The sequence below is a fragment of the Vanessa cardui genome, chromosome Z, assembly GCF_905220365.1.
Source record: "Vanessa cardui chromosome Z, ilVanCard2.1, whole genome shotgun sequence".
Classification (NCBI taxonomy): Eukaryota; Metazoa; Arthropoda; class Insecta; order Lepidoptera; family Nymphalidae; genus Vanessa; species Vanessa cardui.
In genome coordinates, this window is record NC_061154.1 from 6,152,950 (window position 1) to 6,174,555 (window position 21,606).

A 21,606-nucleotide genomic window follows, 5' to 3' on the forward strand; every position below is an offset into this window, starting at 1 on the left:
CTTAATTCAAATACTTCTATTCTGATGTATTTTATTCATGCATGCATTTATAATTTGTTAATATAATATGTATATAATGTACGTGAGTGTTATTGTTATTAAAAGTTAGTAATCATACTAACTAACTTCATATATTTATTAATTTATTACACTATCAAGTGTAATAAATTAATAAATATAAAAAGAAATTAAATTATCATAATGAACCTATGTAATAATAAAATTTTGAGCTTACGTTAAAATATATCATTATTTAATACATTCATGTGCTGAAATTCTAGAGATCATAATTAAATATACAATATTTTATTTTAAAGGTATTTTATTTTTCGAATACAAAAAAACAAAAACGCACATTTTACATAATTATTAAATAATTTTATAATTTGCAACTAAGTTGTAAGTTTTTTGGTTGGATGATGGAATTTTATTTTTGTTGCAACTTGGTAAGCTTATAATACTGTGTAAACATTTTGGGAAAATTGAGTTCAATTGCGTTTTTAGGTAGTGCTTCCTTAAATGCTTGACAATTAAAATAATAATAGTCATCTTTCATTTTACCTGTTAATTTATTTTTTTGCACTGGCAATAATTCTGTGACCGCAAGCTTAGCGGTAACGTGAAATTGGTGATGTCGTTTAATCATTAAAAAGATTCCATAGTTTTACGCTCTTAGGTAGAAATTATTTTCGATAATATTACTTTTTATTTGTAACTTATGTTATCATAGTGTTCAATAGTGGCCACGGTGAGGTTTAAAATTTAGTCTTGCGTTTAATTTTTTGACACATAAAGACGCCATGTTTGTCACGTTTTTGCCAGTTGTGAATATATTTAACCGAAAATTCAATTGTTAATATCACTAAATTATACTCGAGTGTTATAAAAAGAATAAAAATGAGCGCAAGTTTTACAGTGAATAAAGAGAAGAGATCCAAGTCTTCTAATGACGCCAATAATGTAAGTTATCATTGAATTCCCGCTCTTGGCGACTTTGTGGCCTCACGCGTAGATGTATATTTTTACCATTCAAAGGTGACGCGATGCTTAGCGACTAAATATTTAACCCTTATCTTATGTTTCCAAGTAAACTTATCATTACACAACTATGCTATGAAGGGATATTTGCGGTTATACTTATACTAATAAAATATATTTTTCTCAATTTGGACTGAATTTGTAGAAAATGATTTCTTTTACTTTTATATATGTCTGCATCCGAAATAATAAATACGCTGTGCTTTAATTTCTCTACTAAACACAGTTGTTTTTCAGTATAAAAGATTTTCTTAAAATGTCCTACAGTCATGCTATTGTTTGAATAAAGCTTCGCCTAAGTCACTGGTAATACTAAGAAAATAGTAATAAGATCATTTTTTTGATTATTAGTTAGTTTTACGGTTGAGATGATGTAACTATTAAATATTATGTATCCAGATATATCTTCTCATTATGATGACCTGGTATCAATTTCTTTATGTACACTTATCATTCTGCAAATAAAACCATATCAAATATCTGGGCTGTTTTTGTGTACATTAGTATGACCAATTGTGCTTGCAAGTATTTGGTTATGGCCTTGCGATTGTATTGTGATGCAGATCTTAAGAAGAAAATGCATTTGAATCATTAAGAGATTGATACGTGTTGAACTTCAAAATTAATACTATATTTTAAGTAGGTACTTGGTATATATTATTTGTAGAAAATGATAATTCAAAAGTATAAATAAGCATAAAAAAATTATTTCATTTTTATGTTTGGTATATAACTAATACTATTAATAATATAAGTCAAATGACAAAAAAATGTTACTAACACTTGAAGAAATACAGATTAGCAATGTTATTAAAACATACAAATTTCAATTGCTTATGCCAAATGCCAAGCGAATGGTATTTCTTAAAATAATGACAATAAAAATAGTATGATGTAAATTTAATAAACATTGACTTTATATAAGTATTATTGTAAGTTAGTAGAAATTTGGGTTTATATTTTTGACATAATGTATCTTTGCATAACCAATGAATCTTTTAAATTTATTGATTTTCTTTTACTAACTAGCGGCCTTCTTTGATATCCTCAGTAATTATTCTGATTTTATACACTATATATAGAAGCCACACTTTTATATAATAAAGATGAGAATATTTTTTTGAAGATATTAGAGAATTATAATTATATTAGTACATCAAAAAATCAAATGGAAGGGCTTAACTTGAAATTATACTACAAATAAATATAAACATGAAGTATAATTTAATAGTGAAGCATGGTATATTTCATCATATAGCAGTATCTGTCTGTCTGACTATGGTATCCAAAACCTGGTATTACACTAGTAAATTATTGGTTCAAATTTTTGCTGAGTTACATTCTATAGAATATATCATTTTTTAGTTTCTAATGTCTATATTTATTGGACAATAGTGCAAAGTTAAAATAAAACTCAAATTTGTGACATGATTAATGATGAATTCTAATTAACTTACTTATCTTGACTAAGGAACAAAGCATCAATAATCTACTAAATTTATCTTAAACATGATTATTCATGCACTTTTACTTAACTTCTGATATGTACTTTACATTTATTTCTAAATTCTAAAAACAATGTAGCCGACACCCAAAATGCGTTTCATGTTACAGATCCATAGTGAATATCATAGATTAATCAAGCTCCTGACTACTATTAATTAATACTATATATTTGATGTCTAATGTTATTTATTTTGCATTTTTGATATCTGTTAGTTGGAATAGGTTGTAACGTAATTGTGGCGCACGTTACATGTTTCATCCATTTTTAAATAATTTCAACAAAAAAATATTAAATTTCTAACATAGGTTATCGGATGTCATCTGTCATTTCACTTTGACAACCATTTCTAAGGCTATGTTTATGCGTAATTTAAAAATACCGCTAAATTTGACATTTAAAATAAAAATGCACTTTTTATGCATTATGCGTTCCTGACCTAATTGTGATTTATTATCTTTATATTATCTTTGAGATGATCTTTGACATTTGTCTAAGACCTCACTTTCCTTCCGCCTTTTAAGTCGAAATGTGACGCTAAATTATTTTCAAAGTTTTTGTAACTTTTATTTGGTTTAAACTATTGAATATTGTTGAAAATTGAAGTTTTAAGGCACGATATATCTTAATTTAAAGATTTGAAAGTAAATCCATGTCGGATTACAAAAATTAATGTGGATATTTGTCGCCTCGTGGTAAGTCGAAAAACTTTCTTCGAAATTTGAATATATTTCAATTGTTCGGTTTCGTAACAACGATTGTGGTTCTTTACAGGGAATCTTTAGAATATTTCCCATGATGCATTTTGTTATTTTTGGAAAATAACCGGGATTGACCGGGTAAGTTGGTTGAATTATTAAAGTGAAACTATAGATTTTCGAAATTCGTGTTAGGTTCTAATTAGAATTGTTTCTCTTTTGCAGTTATTTTCAACCATTATTTTCGACAATTATTTTCAATGGTTATTTTCAACAGTTTATTTCCAATGGGTATTTTCGAAATTTAATTCTACAATTATTTTCTACAACTGTATTATCGTGGATTATTCCTTGAATTATCTTCTTTGGCTGTATCTTCGAGTGGATTATTTTCAACGCTTTTCGAAGAACGTTTGAACTTAATTTCTTTGGATATTTTGAAGATAAAATTTTAGAAACCGTAAAGGAAGTGAAAACTTTATAACAATTATTTAACCTCTGGATTTCGGTATGTAGTTTTTACATATTTATTTTACCGCAACTTTGGAACTTCGTGGGATTTAGTATACCTTTTATAACCTCATGAAAATTTGGCATTCAAACATTTTTTTTAAAGGATAGTTTTACATTATTGTAACGTTATTTAAACTTAATTTTTGACTTGTTTGTAATTTTTATTACATAACTTAGTCTAACTTTAAAATATTTTTGCTAACTTTAAAACATTTACAATAAGTAAATATTTAATTAAGATTAGTTAATTTAAATGGATGTAAACATCCAGGCGCCCGATTTTGTTACTGTAAGACTTTTTAATTGTTAAAATTATTTTGATATATTCTTTTTGAATAAATTAATTTATATCATAGATTTGCCTTTTCTGTAAATCTACTTGTAATGTTGAAGGGTTATTTAACTGACTTCCGGAGCACTTTCTTTCGAGGATTTGTTTAATTTAAAAACCTTGTCCAGCTCTACCGCATTTTTAGTTTGCCTCGAAGAAAATTAACCTTTTTAAAATTTAAATTTATTTTTAGCCAATTATTTATTACAATTGGCCCCCCTTCAAAATATTTTTCATTACAATTGGCGCCCGAACAGGGACCTGAATTACAATTACTGCTCTTGTCTAGTATTGAATAAGTACTATGTATTTACATATGTATAATTTTTGTTAGAATAATTTTGTACTAAATACTAATGTTAAGTATTTATGTAATTTGAATGCCAAGTTTATAACTTTTTTATGTTTGAAGTAAAGTTTTTCGTTCCATTGTCAATTCTAATCTAGGACATAACCATGACTGACAGAGATGAATTAACTCTTAAACCATCTATTGATGATAGTGGTGACAAAAATTTAACCCCTAATATTGTTAATTTAGAACATTCTCAGATGTTAGAGACAAATATTTCTCAGGCGAAGCCTTCTGCTTCTAATGATTTAGTAGACTTGTCGGCAGACTTGCCACAATTTTTTAGCAACACTTTATCTATAAATAATAAACAACCTCAATACTATAAGCGAGTAGATTTGTCTAAGTTTAAATATAAATTTAATGGTAAAACATGCATACGTGAATTTTTGTTAACATTTGAAGAATATTGTGTGAGTCGAGATATTAGTGATGACCAAATATTGCCATGCTTTACTGAAGTAGTAACTGACATTGCTCTCAAGTGGTTTAGATCTATACGTAGTTCACTTAATTCTTGGAAACATCTTAAATTAGAATTACTAAAGCGTTTTGATAAACTAGATTTTGATTATCAACTTGAATATAATTTAAGAATTAGAAAACAAAAACAAACTGAAACTTTATCAGATTTTATTATTGAAATTGTAGATATGTCAAATAGACTAACTTATCCCTTATCTGAACATACTATATTAGAAATATTGAAACATAACATGCTGCCTAGCTACTCTATTCATTTAGTAGGTCGTTCAATAAATTCTATTGATGATTTAGTAAAACTTTCAAAACAGATTGATGAATTTCGCATATTAAATAATAAACATAGTTATAATAACTCAGATATCAAGACTAAGCATATTAATTCGGTTCAAACATTAACTTGTTTAAAATGTAAAGAAATTGGACATACTTATAAAAAGTGTAAAAAGATTCCAGGCACTTTATGTTTTAAATGTGGTAAATTAAATGTTATCACTAAATTTTGCAATAATTGTACTCTTCCAAAAAACGAGTAAGGTTTTGTCAGACACAGGTCCTTAATAAAGAATCAGTTGATCTGACAAATACTAAAATTTCTAAACCTAATGCTTCTGAAATTCGTGAAGACTTTTCTAATTGGTGTAATTATTTAAAACTATTTTTCTCAATGAATAAATTTGCTCCCATTTTGTTTACAAAAAATAGCGACACACGTCCATTTTTAAAATTTCAAGTTTGTGGTAAATCATTTACAGGTTTATTGGATAGTGGTGCTAATAAAAGCGTGCTAGGTTGTAATAGTCACTTACAATTTCTCAATTTAGGATTCAAGCTTAAGACTAGTAGTTATAAAGCTTGTACAGCTGATGGTAGTTCACAAGACGTTTTAGGTATTATAGATATTCCAATTACTTGTGACAATGTAACTCGCATTGTAGAATTCATGGTAGTTCCCTCACTAAATCCAGAAATAATTCTAGGATTCGATTTTTGGCTCGCATTTAATTTAGCTCATGAATTATTTAAAAACATAACTTTTGAAAATAAGAATTCAATAATTATAAATTCTGTAACTTCTGTAGTTCAACTTTCTTCTTCTGAAAAAGAACAATTAACTAAAATTATAAAACTTTTTGAAGAAATTTCTTATGAAAAGAAAGGTTTAGGTTTAACACATTTAACTAAGCATAAAATTATAACCGTTGGTGAACCTATTAAACAACGTTATTGGCCTATTAGTCCTGCTAAACAAAAAGAACTTTATGATGAAGTTCAAGTTTTGCTTAGGGATGGTATTATTCAACCTTCTAAATCTCCTTGGTGTTCTCCAGTATTAGCTGTCACAAAAAAAGATGGTGGTATAAGACTATGTTTAGATTCTAGAAAATTAAATTCTGTCACTATTAAAGATGCATATCCTTTACCTTACACGTCGCGGATTTTGGATAATTTGCGTGGTGCTAAGTATATCACAGCAATTGATTTGTCTAAAGCTTTTCTGCAAATTCCTTTAGAAGAAACTTCCAGAGAGAAGACTGCTTTCGTAATTCCTGGAAAGGGATTATTCGAATTCGTTCGTATGCCCTTCGGTTTAACGAATGCTCCCGCTGAACTACAAAGATTAGTAGACAAACTTTTTGGTGTAGAATTCGATTCTAATGTATTTGTATATTTAGATGATTTAATAGCAATCTCTAGTGATTTTCAAACTCATTTAACTCTTTTAAGTAAAATTTATCATAAATTAAAAGATGCAGGTTTAACTATAAATTTGAAAAAATGTGAATTTTGTAAAGAACGTCTATGTTATTTAGGCTACGTTGTCGATAGCAATGGTTTACATACAGATCCTTCTAAGTTGTCTGTAATAGAAAATTTTCCTCGTCCTACAACTGTAAAACAAGTACGTAGTTTTCTTGGTATGTGTTCTTATTATCGTAGATTCATAGAAAAATTTGCTGATATTGCTACTCCTTTAACTAATCTAACTCGCGGTAGTCGAAATAGTAAACGTGCCGTAGAGTGGAATTCAGATTGCGAAAACTCTTTTGTAAAACTTAAACAAGCATTATTAACAGCTCCTGTACTAATTTGTCCAGATTTTAACAAATCATTTTTCCTGCATTGTGATGCTAGCTCTTATGCTATTGGTAGTGTTTTATGTCAAAAAGATGATGAAGATAATCAACATCCTGTTGCATTTTATTCCAGAACATTTAATAAATGTGAAATTAATTATAGTACTACTGAAAAAGAACTTCTTGCTATATTAGATTCTATCGAACATTTTAGACCGTATATTGAAGGTATGGAATTTACTGTGATAACAGATCATGCTAGTTTAAAGTGGTTATTACGCTTAAATAATCCAAGCGGACGCTTAGCGCGTTGGGCTGCTCGTATATTTCAATTTACTTTTAATATAATTCATAAAAAAGGTAATTTACATGTTGTGCCTGATACTTTATCTCGTATTCAAATTAATGCTATTGATATTCCATCAGAGATAACCCATCCTGATGAAGAAATTGAAGATCCTTGGTACAAAAATATATTTATAGGTTGTCAAAAATTTCCCTTAAGATATAAAAATTATAGAGTTGAAAACAAAGTTCTTTATAGATTTTGTAAACCCAAATTTCAATTGCAAAGTAATTTAGCATGGAAAATTGTTATTCCAAAAGAAAATGTATTAGATACTATTCGTAATAATCATGATTCATTAGATTCAAGTCACTTAGGTATTCATAAAACTTTAAATAAGTTAAAAATCCACTATTATTGGCCTAATATGTTTAAAGATGTAAAAGATTATATTTCAAATTGTGAAACTTGTAAAGCTTATAAGCACTCAAATGCTCCACCTTTTGGTATAATGACGAATCAAAAGATTGTTTCTCAACCTATGGTTATGCTATCTATTGATATAGTTGGTCCATTGCCAAAATCATATTCTGGACACAGATATATTTGCACAGTATTAGATGTATTTTCTAAGTATTGTTGGTTAAATCCATTATGTAATGCTACCACAAAATCCATATGTAGATTTTTAGAAAAGGATATTTTTCTCAAATTTGGTTGTCCAAAAATCATAATTTGTGATAATGGTACTCAATTTACTTCTAAGCATTTTGTACAATTTTTGAAAAGTTTTAATATTAATAAAATATTTTATAATACTTTATATACACCTCAAAATAATCCAGTTGAACGTTATCATAAAACGTTAGAAACTTGCATAGCATGTTTTGTTCATGATGATCATAGAACTTGGTCAAAATTTTTATGTCATGTTCAATTAGCTTTGAATAGCAGTATTAATTTAGCTACTGAATTTACTCCCAATTTTCTTATGTTTGGTCGTGAAGTTATAATTGATGCTTCCTTACATCGTTTCAGTAATTCTTTTACAAATTTGAATGAACTCGAATTTGGTAATTGTCGAACTTATGCACAAAGTTTGGATTCATTAAGTTCAATTTTTGATTTAGTAACCAAATCTTTATTTAAAGCTTATAAAAAGAATGCTTTATACTATAATAAAGGAAGGAAAGTCATTTCCTATGAGTCAGGTGATATAGTTTGGAGAAGAAATTTCATCTTGTCTAGTGCTTCTCAATATTTTTCGGCTAAACTTGCTCCTAAGTTTATCAAATCTCAAATAATAGAGAAGATTTCTAATAATGTTTATATATTAAAAGATTTAGAGAAAGGTACTGTTGGTCGTTATCATATTAAAGATATCATCAAAATATAGTTTTGGATTCATTCTAAAATATTTTGTAGATTTATATTTGGATTTGGAATAAAAAGGGCATTGTTAGAGAAGAATGAGCGAGAAGTATGACAGAGTTAGCCCTGAAGTTGTGAGTAGATTGAGTGATAGGATTCCTATTTGAATATCATTTCTACAAATATATTTTCGCTAAATTTAACTTAGGACATTTTGGATTCCATACAAAAATAATTCCGAATATTTCTTTTGACTCATAAGATCTTATACATTTTTTGTAATATTTTTAGAATATTGTTTTTGCAATATTTTTGTGTTTATACTTTTGTATATAACATTTTGTTTGTGTATTTTGTACATTACATTTTTGATATTTGTGTAAAACCTTAATACATATTTTAGTAATAAGTTATTTTTGGTTGAAGTTTTATAGAAATAATCCTTCACATTGGATTATTGCCTATGACTTTAGTCCAGCTTGGTTTTGTTTTGGATATTCCGATTTTGTGAATTTTCCAATAACAATTTTTTTTGGAACAATTGTTTGTTGTTTTGTTCTGTGCTCGGGAAACTGGTGGAGTTGAGCCGGTCACAGACATATTTTTTTGGTAACTTTGTTCTGTGCTCGGTAAACTGGTGGTGTTGAGCCGGTCACAGACACCCATTTTTTTGGAAGTTTTTGTTTAACTGTGTTCGAAAAGCTGATGGTGTAGAGTCGGTCACAGTTAGAACTATTTTTGTATGCTCTCGTGTTCGGAAAGTCGTATTGAGTTGCGTCGGCCACGTTAGTCATATCTTTTGTTTTTATTTGAAACCATTTTGAGGTTGGTGTTCTTGGTATGCCAATTAGTGTATATTCCGTAGACCCAACATTTTATTAAAAAAAAAAAAAAACATTTTCCATCTTTCGAGTAAGGTGATACTGTATAATTTCCTACTCTAAATGAAACAAGTTTTATTAGACAGCTCATTGCTTTCGAGTGAGGCTATATTGAGTCCTCATCTCCAAGGTTGAGGTGTTTGATAATTACTTTTACTTATCACATTTGCTGAATAGAGTTAAGTTAGACAACTTTTTGCTTTCGAGTGAGACTATATTAGAGTTCTCATCTCCAGGGTACTGTCTAACGATTACTTTTGTTAAGAATTGTTTAGAAATAACTTTTGTTATAATTTGATATGGTTTGTTGTTGTTTTCCATATTTTTCTAACTTTTGTAGAGTTACTATTTGTGATGTCACTCTAATATTTTGATTGATAGTCGGTCTCTACCTCTTTTGTAGAGTCGAATAAAAGAGTCTCTCAGGTTGAGCTCCTCTTTTATTCTTTGGTTGGGGGGTAATGTAACGTAATTGTGGCGCACGTTACATGTTTCATCCATTTTTAAATAATTTCAACAAAAAAATATTAAATTTCTAACATAGGTTATCGGATGTCATCTGTCATTTCACTTTGACAACCATTTCTAAGGCTATGTTTATGCGTAATTTAAAAATACCGCTAAATTTGACATTTAAAATAAAAATGCACTTTTTATGCATTATGCGTTCCTGACCTAATTGTGATTTATTATCTTTATATTATCTTTGAGATGATCTTTGACATTTGTCTAAGACCTCACTTTCCTTCCGCCTTTTAAGTCGAAATGTGACGCTAAATTATTTTCAAAGTTTTTGTAACTTTTATTTGGTTTAAACTATTGAATATTGTTGAAAATTGAAGTTTTAAGGCACGATATATCTTAATTTAAAGATTTGAAAGTAAATCCATGTCGGATTACAAAAATTAATGTGGATATTTGTCGCCTCGTGGTAAGTCGAAAAACTTTCTTCGAAATTTGAATATATTTCAATTGTTCGGTTTCGTAACAACGATTGTGGTTCTTTACAGGGAATCTTTAGAATATTTCCCATGATGCATTTTGTTATTTTTGGAAAATAACCGGGATTGACCGGGTAAGTTGGTTGAATTATTAAAGTGAAACTATAGATTTTCGAAATTCGTGTTAGGTTCTAATTAGAATTGTTTCTCTTTTGCAGTTATTTTCAACCATTATTTTCGACAATTATTTTCAATGGTTATTTTCAACAGTTTATTTCCAATGGGTATTTTCGAAATTTAATTCTACAATTATTTTCTACAACTGTATTATCGTGGATTATTCCTTGAATTATCTTCTTTGGCTGTATCTTCGAGTGGATTATTTTCAACGCTTTTCGAAGAACGTTTGAACTTAATTTCTTTGGATATTTTGAAGATAAAATTTTAGAAACCGTAAAGGAAGTGAAAACTTTATAACAATTATTTAACCTCTGGATTTCGGTATGTAGTTTTTACATATTTATTTTACCGCAACTTTGGAACTTCGTGGGATTTAGTATACCTTTTATAACCTCATGAAAATTTGGCATTCAAACATTTTTTTTAAAGGATAGTTTTACATTATTGTAACGTTATTTAAACTTAATTTTTGACTTGTTTGTAATTTTTATTACATAACTTAGTCTAACTTTAAAATATTTTTGCTAACTTTAAAACATTTACAATAAGTAAATATTTAATTAAGATTAGTTAATTTAAATGGATGTAAACATCCAGGCGCCCGATTTTGTTACTGTAAGACTTTTTAATTGTTAAAATTATTTTGATATATTCTTTTTGAATAAATTAATTTATATCATAGATTTGCCTTTTCTGTAAATCTACTTGTAATGTTGAAGGGTTATTTAACTGACTTCCGGAGCACTTTCTTTCGAGGATTTGTTTAATTTAAAAACCTTGTCCAGCTCTACCGCATTTTTAGTTTGCCTCGAAGAAAATTAACCTTTTTAAAATTTAAATTTATTTTTAGCCAATTATTTATTACAATTGGCCCCCCTTCAAAATATTTTTCAAGGTGTTATCCGTTATTAGTATACTTAAATAAAATTTTAGTTTTGTTAGCATTTAAACTCAATAATTATTTGTGTTTCATGTTTTGTCAAAGTTTTGTAAGGACAAATTGAAATTAGTAGCGTTAGCAATAAATATCTTGATGATGAAGATTGTCTTAGTGATGTGCGTTCATTATTGCATTGTCTGCGGCTGCAGCTGCTCGGCTTTATCATTTTATATTTCCAAACTGGCAAATTCTCTGCTGTCCTATCCATTCTCTGGAATTCTCACATCACTTCATAATACAAATTCCAAATGCCATACATGTTATTTCAAGTAAATTATTAACAAATAAATCCTCAGCCTTTTGTTAATTACTCTATATTATGAACTAGAAGCAATAAAACAACAATATCAATAACAGCCAAGTCAAAATTCAAAATATCTGTACTCATATGTTTGCTCTTTTGATTGGAATAGGATTGCCACTGTTTTAGGTAGATAACCTAAAGCAAAATGTTAAAATAATTTACTTAGAGACTATTTTGGTCCATAATTTAAGCCAGTGTTGTAGACTATGGTCCAAATCATCTCATTCTGAAATGAGGTTCATGCCACACCTCATGAACAGGGATTATATGATAATTATGTATTTATAACCATGCTATTCACATTAGGTTTTTTCTGTATACATATTATTTTAAATATGTTGTTATACAAACACTTGTGGCATAACAAAAGATTCATTTATATGTTTCTATTACTTAATTTAAATCGACTGGAATTCTGGGGTTGTTATTAATCTATTATTAAAAACTATGCCGGCTATTCTCTGAATAAGTTACCTGATATAAAGGAATGTTTTGAAAAATCTATATACTTCAAATTTAACTTATTGTATAAGAATATGGAAGCAACGCTGATGATTAATTGTTTTTAATTTTAATCATTTCAAATACTGGTTTTTTTTTTTTATTTTAATTATAGCTAATTAGTAGTATCAATAAATTCTTATATTATTTTAGTTATTTACTTAAAAGTTAAAATTATAAAAATATTTTTTTTATGCAACCATCTACTTTCAAAAATGTAAATATGTAAATATTAAACCATTTTGGGGTGGAGTAAGCCAAAACCTTATAGTCGCACTGCTTTATTTTTTTTAAAGATCAACCTGAATAATGATGAACCAAAAATTTACAAAGTTTTTTATTTGTACATAAAAGCCAAGATCTACTGTCTTGAATGGATTTTCCTAAAACTTCTGTAACTTTTTCCAATGTCTTAACATTGTTTTGTATAAATGGGTATTGGAACTATCAATTCTTCAATTTGAATTTCATAATTGAAGAATCGTTAGTTAAATATCATCTCTCTTTTTATTCCTCAAATACGACTTTGAATAAAAATGGGCAATATTATGGTGGGCTTTGTGATTTACCAGTGAAAGTGTTTCGGATAAATCAAATCAAAATCAAATAGATATTATATGTAAAATACATAACTTAAGGAGTGTCTTTTATTTTTTGCAGTCCTTTGTCAAGAATGTAACATCAAAAGTGACTGGGTTTTTGCCATCTACAATAACAAAATGGTTCAGTAGTCCTAGCTCTACCAACACAAATGGATCAGTACCCACAGCTGAATCAACAGATTCTTCAACCGAAGATGAGGGTCCAGAAAGCCCAATAACAACTCAGCCACCTGCTAAAAGAATGCGATACAGTTCCCCGGGTACTTCAAACACCTATATTCCACCAGAAGTAAGTGATGTCAAACATTTATCAAGAATCAGTCCTCCCACTGATATAATATTGATAGTTGTCATTTTTTGAAGGCGCGTATAGGCGAATATTGAAATTCATTTTCATTTTGTGTAAAAAAATACAAGATGAAAATGAATTTAAATATAGATCATATATATTTTCCAAAATGTAATTTAGAAAGTATTTAATATAATATTTTTAAATAGTTTTTTGTACAAGATCGAAATATTTATTACTTTTTAGTAAATCACATTTCGTCTTAAGATATTGATTGTGAAAAATTGCAAACTTCGGTTTTTCGTAAATATCACGTTTTCTCTATCTTAACTGATATTTGCATGTTAAAATTTGTAAGAGCTATTATATGTGCAACAGATATTTGATAGATATTTCTCTTTTAATTTACATACAAACCACATGAGAAATTAATAATTTTGAGTAGCTGTAAAGAAAAATATCTAATCTCTACTTAATATTGTGGAATTTTCTATTTTTTATTTATATGCATTTAAAATTATTCTATAGAAAAAGAAGGCACCTCTATTTTGAAGATTTTTATACATACTTGAAAACATTCATTTATTAAAACAAGAATTTAATATTGTATAAAAAAAATGGTTATAAGTACATTATAAATAAAATGTATGATATAAAATAAAAGTAAATTAAACCATAGTAAATTTTTTTGCATGACATTATGTGTTGAGTTATTAGAAAATGCCACCTTCGAGATCTTTTTTTGTAAAAAATATATTAGTTTAATACCAATATCTTATGAATGTTTATTTTCAGACAAAATGTACAAGTACTAATACAGAATCCGTTGCAACATATAGTGAAATGCAGTCTCCGATAAGCAGAAACGCATTTAGACCAGATTCAAATTTTGTGTCCACAAAGCTGCATTCACCGTCTGAAGAATCTATTAGTGAAACCAAAAAAGAGCCATTTTTTTATAACATGGATTCAAGTTCAAATGAAAATAGTTCTGTTTTAAAAAAACGAAAGTCCCTATTTAACGTTAACCATGAAGAAAATTATGGTAAGAAATTAACCTTAAATTTTGTGACAATCATATTTTCCTTAATGTTAATATATTAATATTATATTTTACAAAAAATCTTTATTTCAGTAAGTAATACAACGAGCATGAGTCTTAGTGAACCACAATTCAAAGCCAGTTATCTCTCTGCTCCATTTTACACAAGACAGGCAATATATGGTAGAGCAATAAATGCTTACATGAATGAACCAAATATTAAACAAAGAAAGAATACTTTAGTAACAAATAATAGCAATAATGACAATGTTGCTATTAGTCACTCAGCCAGACGAGTTTTGGATTTGCTAGAAAATTATTCTTCTCCATTAATGGAAGCTAAAAGAATATCTCAATTCATGAAGTCTTCTAATAATAATACTCTAGACAGTTCTAAAGCCAGCAGTAGCAAAGGACTTTGTAAGTATTGTAACAGTAGTAGTATATGTAAAATAGTTTTAAGAAGTACAATTTTTATGTAAGGTTGTTTCAATTTTCCAGCATATAAAACACAAGAACTTCATGTGCCAAGCATTGCAACAATATTAAGACTCAAGCAAAAGTCAAGACTTATGGATACTACCAGTGCTGCTCGTCAGTTAATGGCATCGCACAGTAGCTCCCCTGATTTTATGGCATATCCAGCACCAACAAGTCAAAGGTTATTTAAATAAAACATTAATATTTTTTTGCTAAGTGATATTGGTTATATTTTTATATATGTTTATAAAAAAATTGCATTGCCAGATAATTTATGAGACAATCAATCTCATAAAGGGTGTTAATTTATATTAAATTCAGTAAAAAATTAAATAACTTTTACAAACAATGTTACTAACATTGGTTTTAAAAGTAAATGAAGAAAATCATCAAGTTTCATTTACTAATAAATAATATTATATTTTATTAATTGCAGCAATACATCAAAGGAGACAAGTGATAAATTAACTACAAAAATTAAGTCCAGGTTGACTAGGATAAACAGAGAAGAAAAGGCAGTGTATGAAAGCAATGAACCTGTTAATCTTCCTACTGCAGTCTTACAGATTGATAAAGATAATCTACCCAAGTTCTCCTTGGGTATTCCTACACCCAAACCAATACCAAGTTCTTCAACTGTTACTGCTACAGATTTGCCAAATTCTTTACCTCCAGCAGTAAATACAGTGACAACAAATATGGATAAAAAAGTTAATGAAATGAATGTGGATAAAGGAGAAAAAACTAATAGTAGTAGCTATCAATTTTCTATTCCAGTCACTGTATCTAGTGAAACGGTTAATGCTTCTTCATTGCCTGCAAAGTTTACATTTGGCAGTCCAGAAAGGAGTATAGAAAAGACAATAGAAACAAAAACTGATAATGCTCTCTCCAAAGTTCATCAGCCAATTATTAAGGTAAAGACTGATTTACTACCACAATCAGAAGATTGGAAATGTGAGGATTGTTGGGTATCTAATAAACCAGATTCTGCTAACTGTGTATGTTGTGGAGGTAAAAAGCCTGTAAAAAATGCAACAAAAGTTAATAAATGCACACTATGTCAAGTAGTTTTGGACAAAGATGGTACAAGTAAATGTGTTAATTGTGAAAAGACATCCAATAATACTGGAAACTCAAAACTCGTGAGTATAGATCTATCACAGTGGAAATGTCAAGATTGCTGGGTGAAAAATGATGAAGGAGTAGGAAATTGTGTCTGTTGTGGTAGTAAAAAACCCAACACGCAAGGTACAGTTGCTAATTCAAAACTTGAAAGTGTTGAAAGTGATTGGAAATGTCAGGTATGTTTGATTAAAAATAAAAGCAGTGTTGAAACATGTGCTGCATGTGGTGAAGTAAAACCTACTTCAAAAAATCCTCTTACCAATAATGGTAACCAACCTAAAGCTACTGGGAATTCTTTACTTAAAAACATTATTAAATCACAAACTGAAAAGTGGGAGTGTGTAAATTGCTTGGTCCGCAATGACAACAATGTAAGCAAATGTGCTTGTTGTGAGACCGAAAAACCGGGAACTATAAAAGATTCCGAAAAGAAAAGTTTTAATTTTGGTATCAGTCCAAATATGTCATTTAAATTTGGTATTGATCCAAAACTCAATGAAAATAAAACTGTAGAACCTACACCAGTAACATTAGTCACACCAGCAACAGAGTCTGAGACTAACAATAATAATCTATCTACCACATTTACTTTTGGATTACCTAAAAAGAAACCATCAGACAAATTGAACAAACCAGAAGAGAAATCAGATGAAATTCCGAAACCTGCTTTTACATTTGGAATACCAAAACAAACTGCAGAATCTACTACTAAAAATGTTTTTAACAATCCTGTTCTTGGAAGCAAATTGCGTGAAGAAGCACCAAAATCTCTACCTGCAATAAATGAAGAAAAGGAAGTAGAAATTGAGCAACAAAAAACGCCAGTGTCAAATATTCAACCAATAGGTATATTTGCGACACCTGCTCCATCCCAAACTCAAACCAAGACTACTGAGACACCAGTTTCAAGCATAAATTCTCTTAACAGTGTCGAGAAAAATGATTCACTGAATCCCCCACTTGTGTCTACGTCAAAATCTTCAGCTGAAACTGTAGCACCTAAAACTACATTTAGTTTTTCTTCAAGTGGCATACGAGTAGCATCAAATCTATTTAGTCCACAAGTAACAACCACTTCAGCAACAACTTTACAAGAAACACCTATTTCATCTTCTTCTTTATCATTCTTTCAAAAAAGTGATCCTGTTACTACATCATCTTTGTCTTTCTTCCAAAAAAGTGAAACAACACCTACAACATTATCCTTATTTAATAAAACGGAGACTACAATAACAACCACTGCTTCGCAGCCAGATGTATCTAGTACTCCAGTATTCAGTTTTGGCAGTAATAATGTACCAAATGTATTGGCACAACCAGAGCAGCCGAAATTTAACTTTTCTTTTGGAAGCACAAATAAACCTGATACTCCATCTTTATTCAAAGCACCTTTCGGTGCTACTGCCGATAGTAACATAGGTTCCAACAACTTTACACTAACAAATGCAAATTCTATGAGCACTAGTAATGTTTTGCCTGGAAATACACTTGGTGGATTACCTGGTGCAAACAATATGACAGGGAATATCTTATCTGGTGGTAGCGGATTGCCTGCAGCAAACCCATTGAGTGGACTATCAGGCAGCAATACAATGGGAAATCCTACAAATCCCTTAAGTGGACTTGTCTTATCAACAAATTCATTGTCTGAGGCCAACAACCTGTCTCAAACTAACATCTCATCTACAATGCAATCAGGTGGCCTATTTGGTACAGCATTAAAGAAAGATGACATGTGGTCTTCAAATAACAATACTTCTAACAATATGTTTGTTTCAAATGCCACAAACAATAATGCACAAAAGCCTGCTTTTAATTTTGGTAGCTCTTTACCATTTAATTCTAACAACGCAAATCCTGCTCCCACCTTTGGAAGCCCATCACAACCGACTCAAAATATGTTTGGAATGTCAAATCAAAACAGTCAACCATCATTGTTTTCGAACCAAATGCAAAACTCTGCCCCACCAAATATATTTGGAGCATCACAGCCTGCTAGTAATTCGGTGCCAACAGTAGGAATGTTTGGAACACCTAGTACAGCAGTTGCGCCCAATTTTGGTTCACCCAACCCTATTCCAACCTTTGAAGCACCTTCGATGAATCCTACACCAGCTCCAGCATTTAATTTTGGAGCACAACAGACAACTGGGATATTTGGATTTGGACAGGTAAATATTGACTTTTATATAGCATAAATGTTTCAAAATGAAATTAATAAAAGCTTATTTTTATATTTGTTAAATAGTGCCAAACTGTAGATTCTATACAATGGCATTTCAGCCAAATAAAATTGTATTGTCTTAAAATTTGGTACCATCAATAAACTTGTTTTGAAGTAGTCCTTATATAGTGTTCAAATGTATGATGTATAAATGTATAATGGAGATTATTATTTAGCAGCAACAACAACAACAACCGCAGCAGCAGCAACAGCAACATCCTGGCGGCGTATACAATTTCGGTGCAACGCCTGCGGGTGCAGGTTCAACGCAGGTTCAGTTTAATATGGGCAGTTCCCCATATATTTCTGGTCGACGTGTGAGAAAAGCAATTCGTAGGACCTCGCAGCGATGAATCCCACGGATGTCGACCTTTAGAAACCATTTGTAATTATGTAGTGGAAGACTAAGTTTATCTGAACCCTGTTCACTTACAAGATTAAAGCAAAGTATAAAAATAATAATAGGCTGTCAACTCAAATGTCTGATTATATTTTGTAAATGTTGGATAGAATCAGGGGAAATTTAGTATACATGGAAAAACAGTTATAAAATTCATTTTATTTTATGTAAGTATTGATATTAAATTTGTAATCATGTCTCCCAATCTTTTACCCTTGTTAAATGCTAACATAGATAAGGCTGAATGATCAATTTTAACTTTACACTCAAACATTTAGATGTAACTGATTGATAAGTTATATCTTTTCTTGATAGTGAACAAGGTGTAGTTAAAAATTGTATAATATAACTTACTAGAAACAACTTTGGATTTATAATTAATAAATTAAAAGGGATGTAACTATGAAACTATAGAGTTGAAAAACTTATCAAGCCTAATAGTGATATTTTAGGTAACAATTTTCTTGTCTTATTTATACATTTAAAAGTAAGTAAATGTTTTGAATTACATCTATGTGTTACACAATATCATAATATAATCTAAATGTTATGTAGAAAAATTAACCGAAGAAATATTTCATGCATGTCATAGCAAGTCTCTATGTGAATTAGTGCAGTGTTTTTAAGTGTTTATGATGCTTTTTTTAATACATAATATTAATTAAAGAAACTGGTTTATTTAATCGTCAAAATAATTATCACATTTTAATTATTATATAATGTTATTGATACATTATATATATTTCACAATGTCCATGTTTTTAAAAGTTTAAAAACATTTTTAAGAGTAAAGGAGAGACTCCTTGCATCCAACAAAGTGTAATTCACTGGTTGTTACTTACACTTGTGTTGTGTTTTTAAACTTTGGATATTGTCGACATCCCATTGACTATTTTGGTAGTTTATTTCATTTTGATTATAAGCTCTGTTCTGGCAATTTCATATCCTTAGTCTATGTTTTCAATTTGAGTCTGGGCTATATTTTTATACAAAGCAGTTTTTTATTTTTTTTACTGGGTATATATAAATATATATATTTAATTTTAATACAAACAAAATGTTCATATATACAACCTGACTGATACTAAAAGAATGTGTTTTACACATATGACATAATCCCCTTATATTAAATTATTATCAACTTTTAATTTTATATGGCTTTTTTACTATGAAAATAAATTACTCTTAAAATTATTGATGTTATCATTTGTAAGCACAAAAATTACTAAAATTTATTAACATAGCATATTTGAGCTAAGGTCAGTTTTTAAATTTTCCTTGCCACTGAAATCACTTAGTACTTAATGTCATATACCAAAATTATATATGAGCGCCAAGATGTTTTGTTTCTCAGGACTGAAAACTGAGGATATATTGTTACTGTAATATACATTTTTGAACGAAAATGTTTTCTAAATGTTAATTATAAATTTCCAAAATAATCATATGGTCCTTTCCGAAATAGTTTTAGAATATAAGTGATGTATTTCTTTTGAAATATGTTTTTTTTTCTTGTAAATAATGTTTCTACACAATATAGGATCAAAAAATGGTCGTCAAAGTTATTGACGAAGTTAAATATTCACATCGATGTAACAAACAAATGTGGATAAAGGAAGCAGGTCTTCTTCACTCTCAATAAAGCTGAAATCGAAAGAGATTTGTTGTTATCTAAACTTTTTTACTTTATTTATGGTAAATATACTTTTAATGAATTAAGGTAAACTTGTAATGCATGTCAAAATAATTAAATAGTTTCACTGAATACAGTGTCTTTGTATACGAACAAATACTTTAAAGTAACGTAACCTCTTCAGGCACTTATTGTATGAAATTGTTATGCTTAAATATTCAAAGGTACTTTTCAATTTGTTTTGTTAAAACTTTAAAATATGATTACAGTTTAAATTTCAACGCTTTGTACTTCTTATTTGTATAAGTATAGTTAAAAGCCATTCGTATTTAGGTATACCACCTTTATGAATAAATATGATGGTTCAAGCATTTTAATGAAAAAATATTTATATCAATGCATAATTTATATATTTCCAAATAAGTAATCCATTTGTTTTATAAAAAAGGGTAAATATAAATCTAACTCAAATTGCCTTTACATTATTAGACAGTCCATTCCGATATTTTAATTCTGTAAAATATTTTGTTTTATAGGAATTTATAGATAAGTGTAAAATATCAATGTAACAAAATTATATATGAAAATATAATTTGAAGATTTTGTGTAATTTGTGCTAGTATCTTTCACTTTCTGGGAAGTGAAAGTTTTACCTTAATATGTTTCTCGATTTTTTTTTTATCTTTATGTTATTCTTTGAATTTTGTCAATATACGGTTGCGAGTTCATGTAAGTGAATTATGGGTAGGTCAAATTTACTTACTATGAGGGAGTATTTTCGATAACACCTAAATACAAGGCTCTAGTTGTAAAGATAGTATTAAATAGATAAGTACTCTTCAAAAATGATTTGTGTTATTATTATATTATGTAATCAGTTAAGAATTTTAGATCGCTGTAGCTGTGATTTATTTAAATGTGAACACTAAAGTAACAGCTACTATTTCTTAACTTGGATTTGTTATCAACATTCGTATAAATATTTTTTTGCTATGTTTTTATTTTGTATGAGGCGATAGTTAAATTTTAGTTGCAATAATTTAGTTTTAATTTACATTGTGCGAGGACGTATTTAAGGTATGATAAGACTATTTTTATTGTGGTAGTAATTAATGGAAGGTTATCTAAATGCGTCCTACCAACCGTAACCGTGTAAAATATGTAATAGAATTAAACTGTAATATCAACATTACAATAAAGATATAATGAAAGTTGGGGAGCAAAACTAAAATATTATCGATACACTATTTCGTGTATTTGATATTAAATTAAATGTTTATAAAGGAAATTAAATAAATTAAATACCGTGTTTTGAATTCAATGCCTTTAGATTTGTTCCTCAATAAAAATGGCCATTTATTACAGTTTTATTATTCTTACCCGAAATATTCCTTTAACTATAAGTGA

General features: G+C 28.8%; 1 protein-coding gene across 2 annotated transcripts; it reads left to right on the forward strand.

The window, feature by feature from the left end:
• Positions 1-571: 571 nt before the first annotated feature.
• On the forward strand, positions 572-21,558 carry LOC124543079 (nuclear pore complex protein Nup153). Of its 2 annotated transcripts, none has more exons than XM_047121112.1 (7): positions 572-960; positions 13,062-13,292; positions 14,088-14,337; positions 14,428-14,754; positions 14,836-14,995; positions 15,251-18,113; positions 18,343-21,558. In XM_047121112.1, the coding sequence occupies exons 1-7, from the start codon at positions 898-900 to the stop codon at positions 18,517-18,519; spliced, it is 4,071 nt and encodes a 1,356-aa protein (XP_046977068.1). In that variant the 5' UTR covers positions 572-897; the 3' UTR covers positions 18,520-21,558. The 2 variants fall into 2 exon arrangements, with proteins under 2 accessions (XP_046977068.1, XP_046977069.1); XM_047121113.1 differs by having other exon boundaries at positions 18,346-21,558.
• The last annotated feature ends 48 nt before the right edge of the window (positions 21,559-21,606 follow it).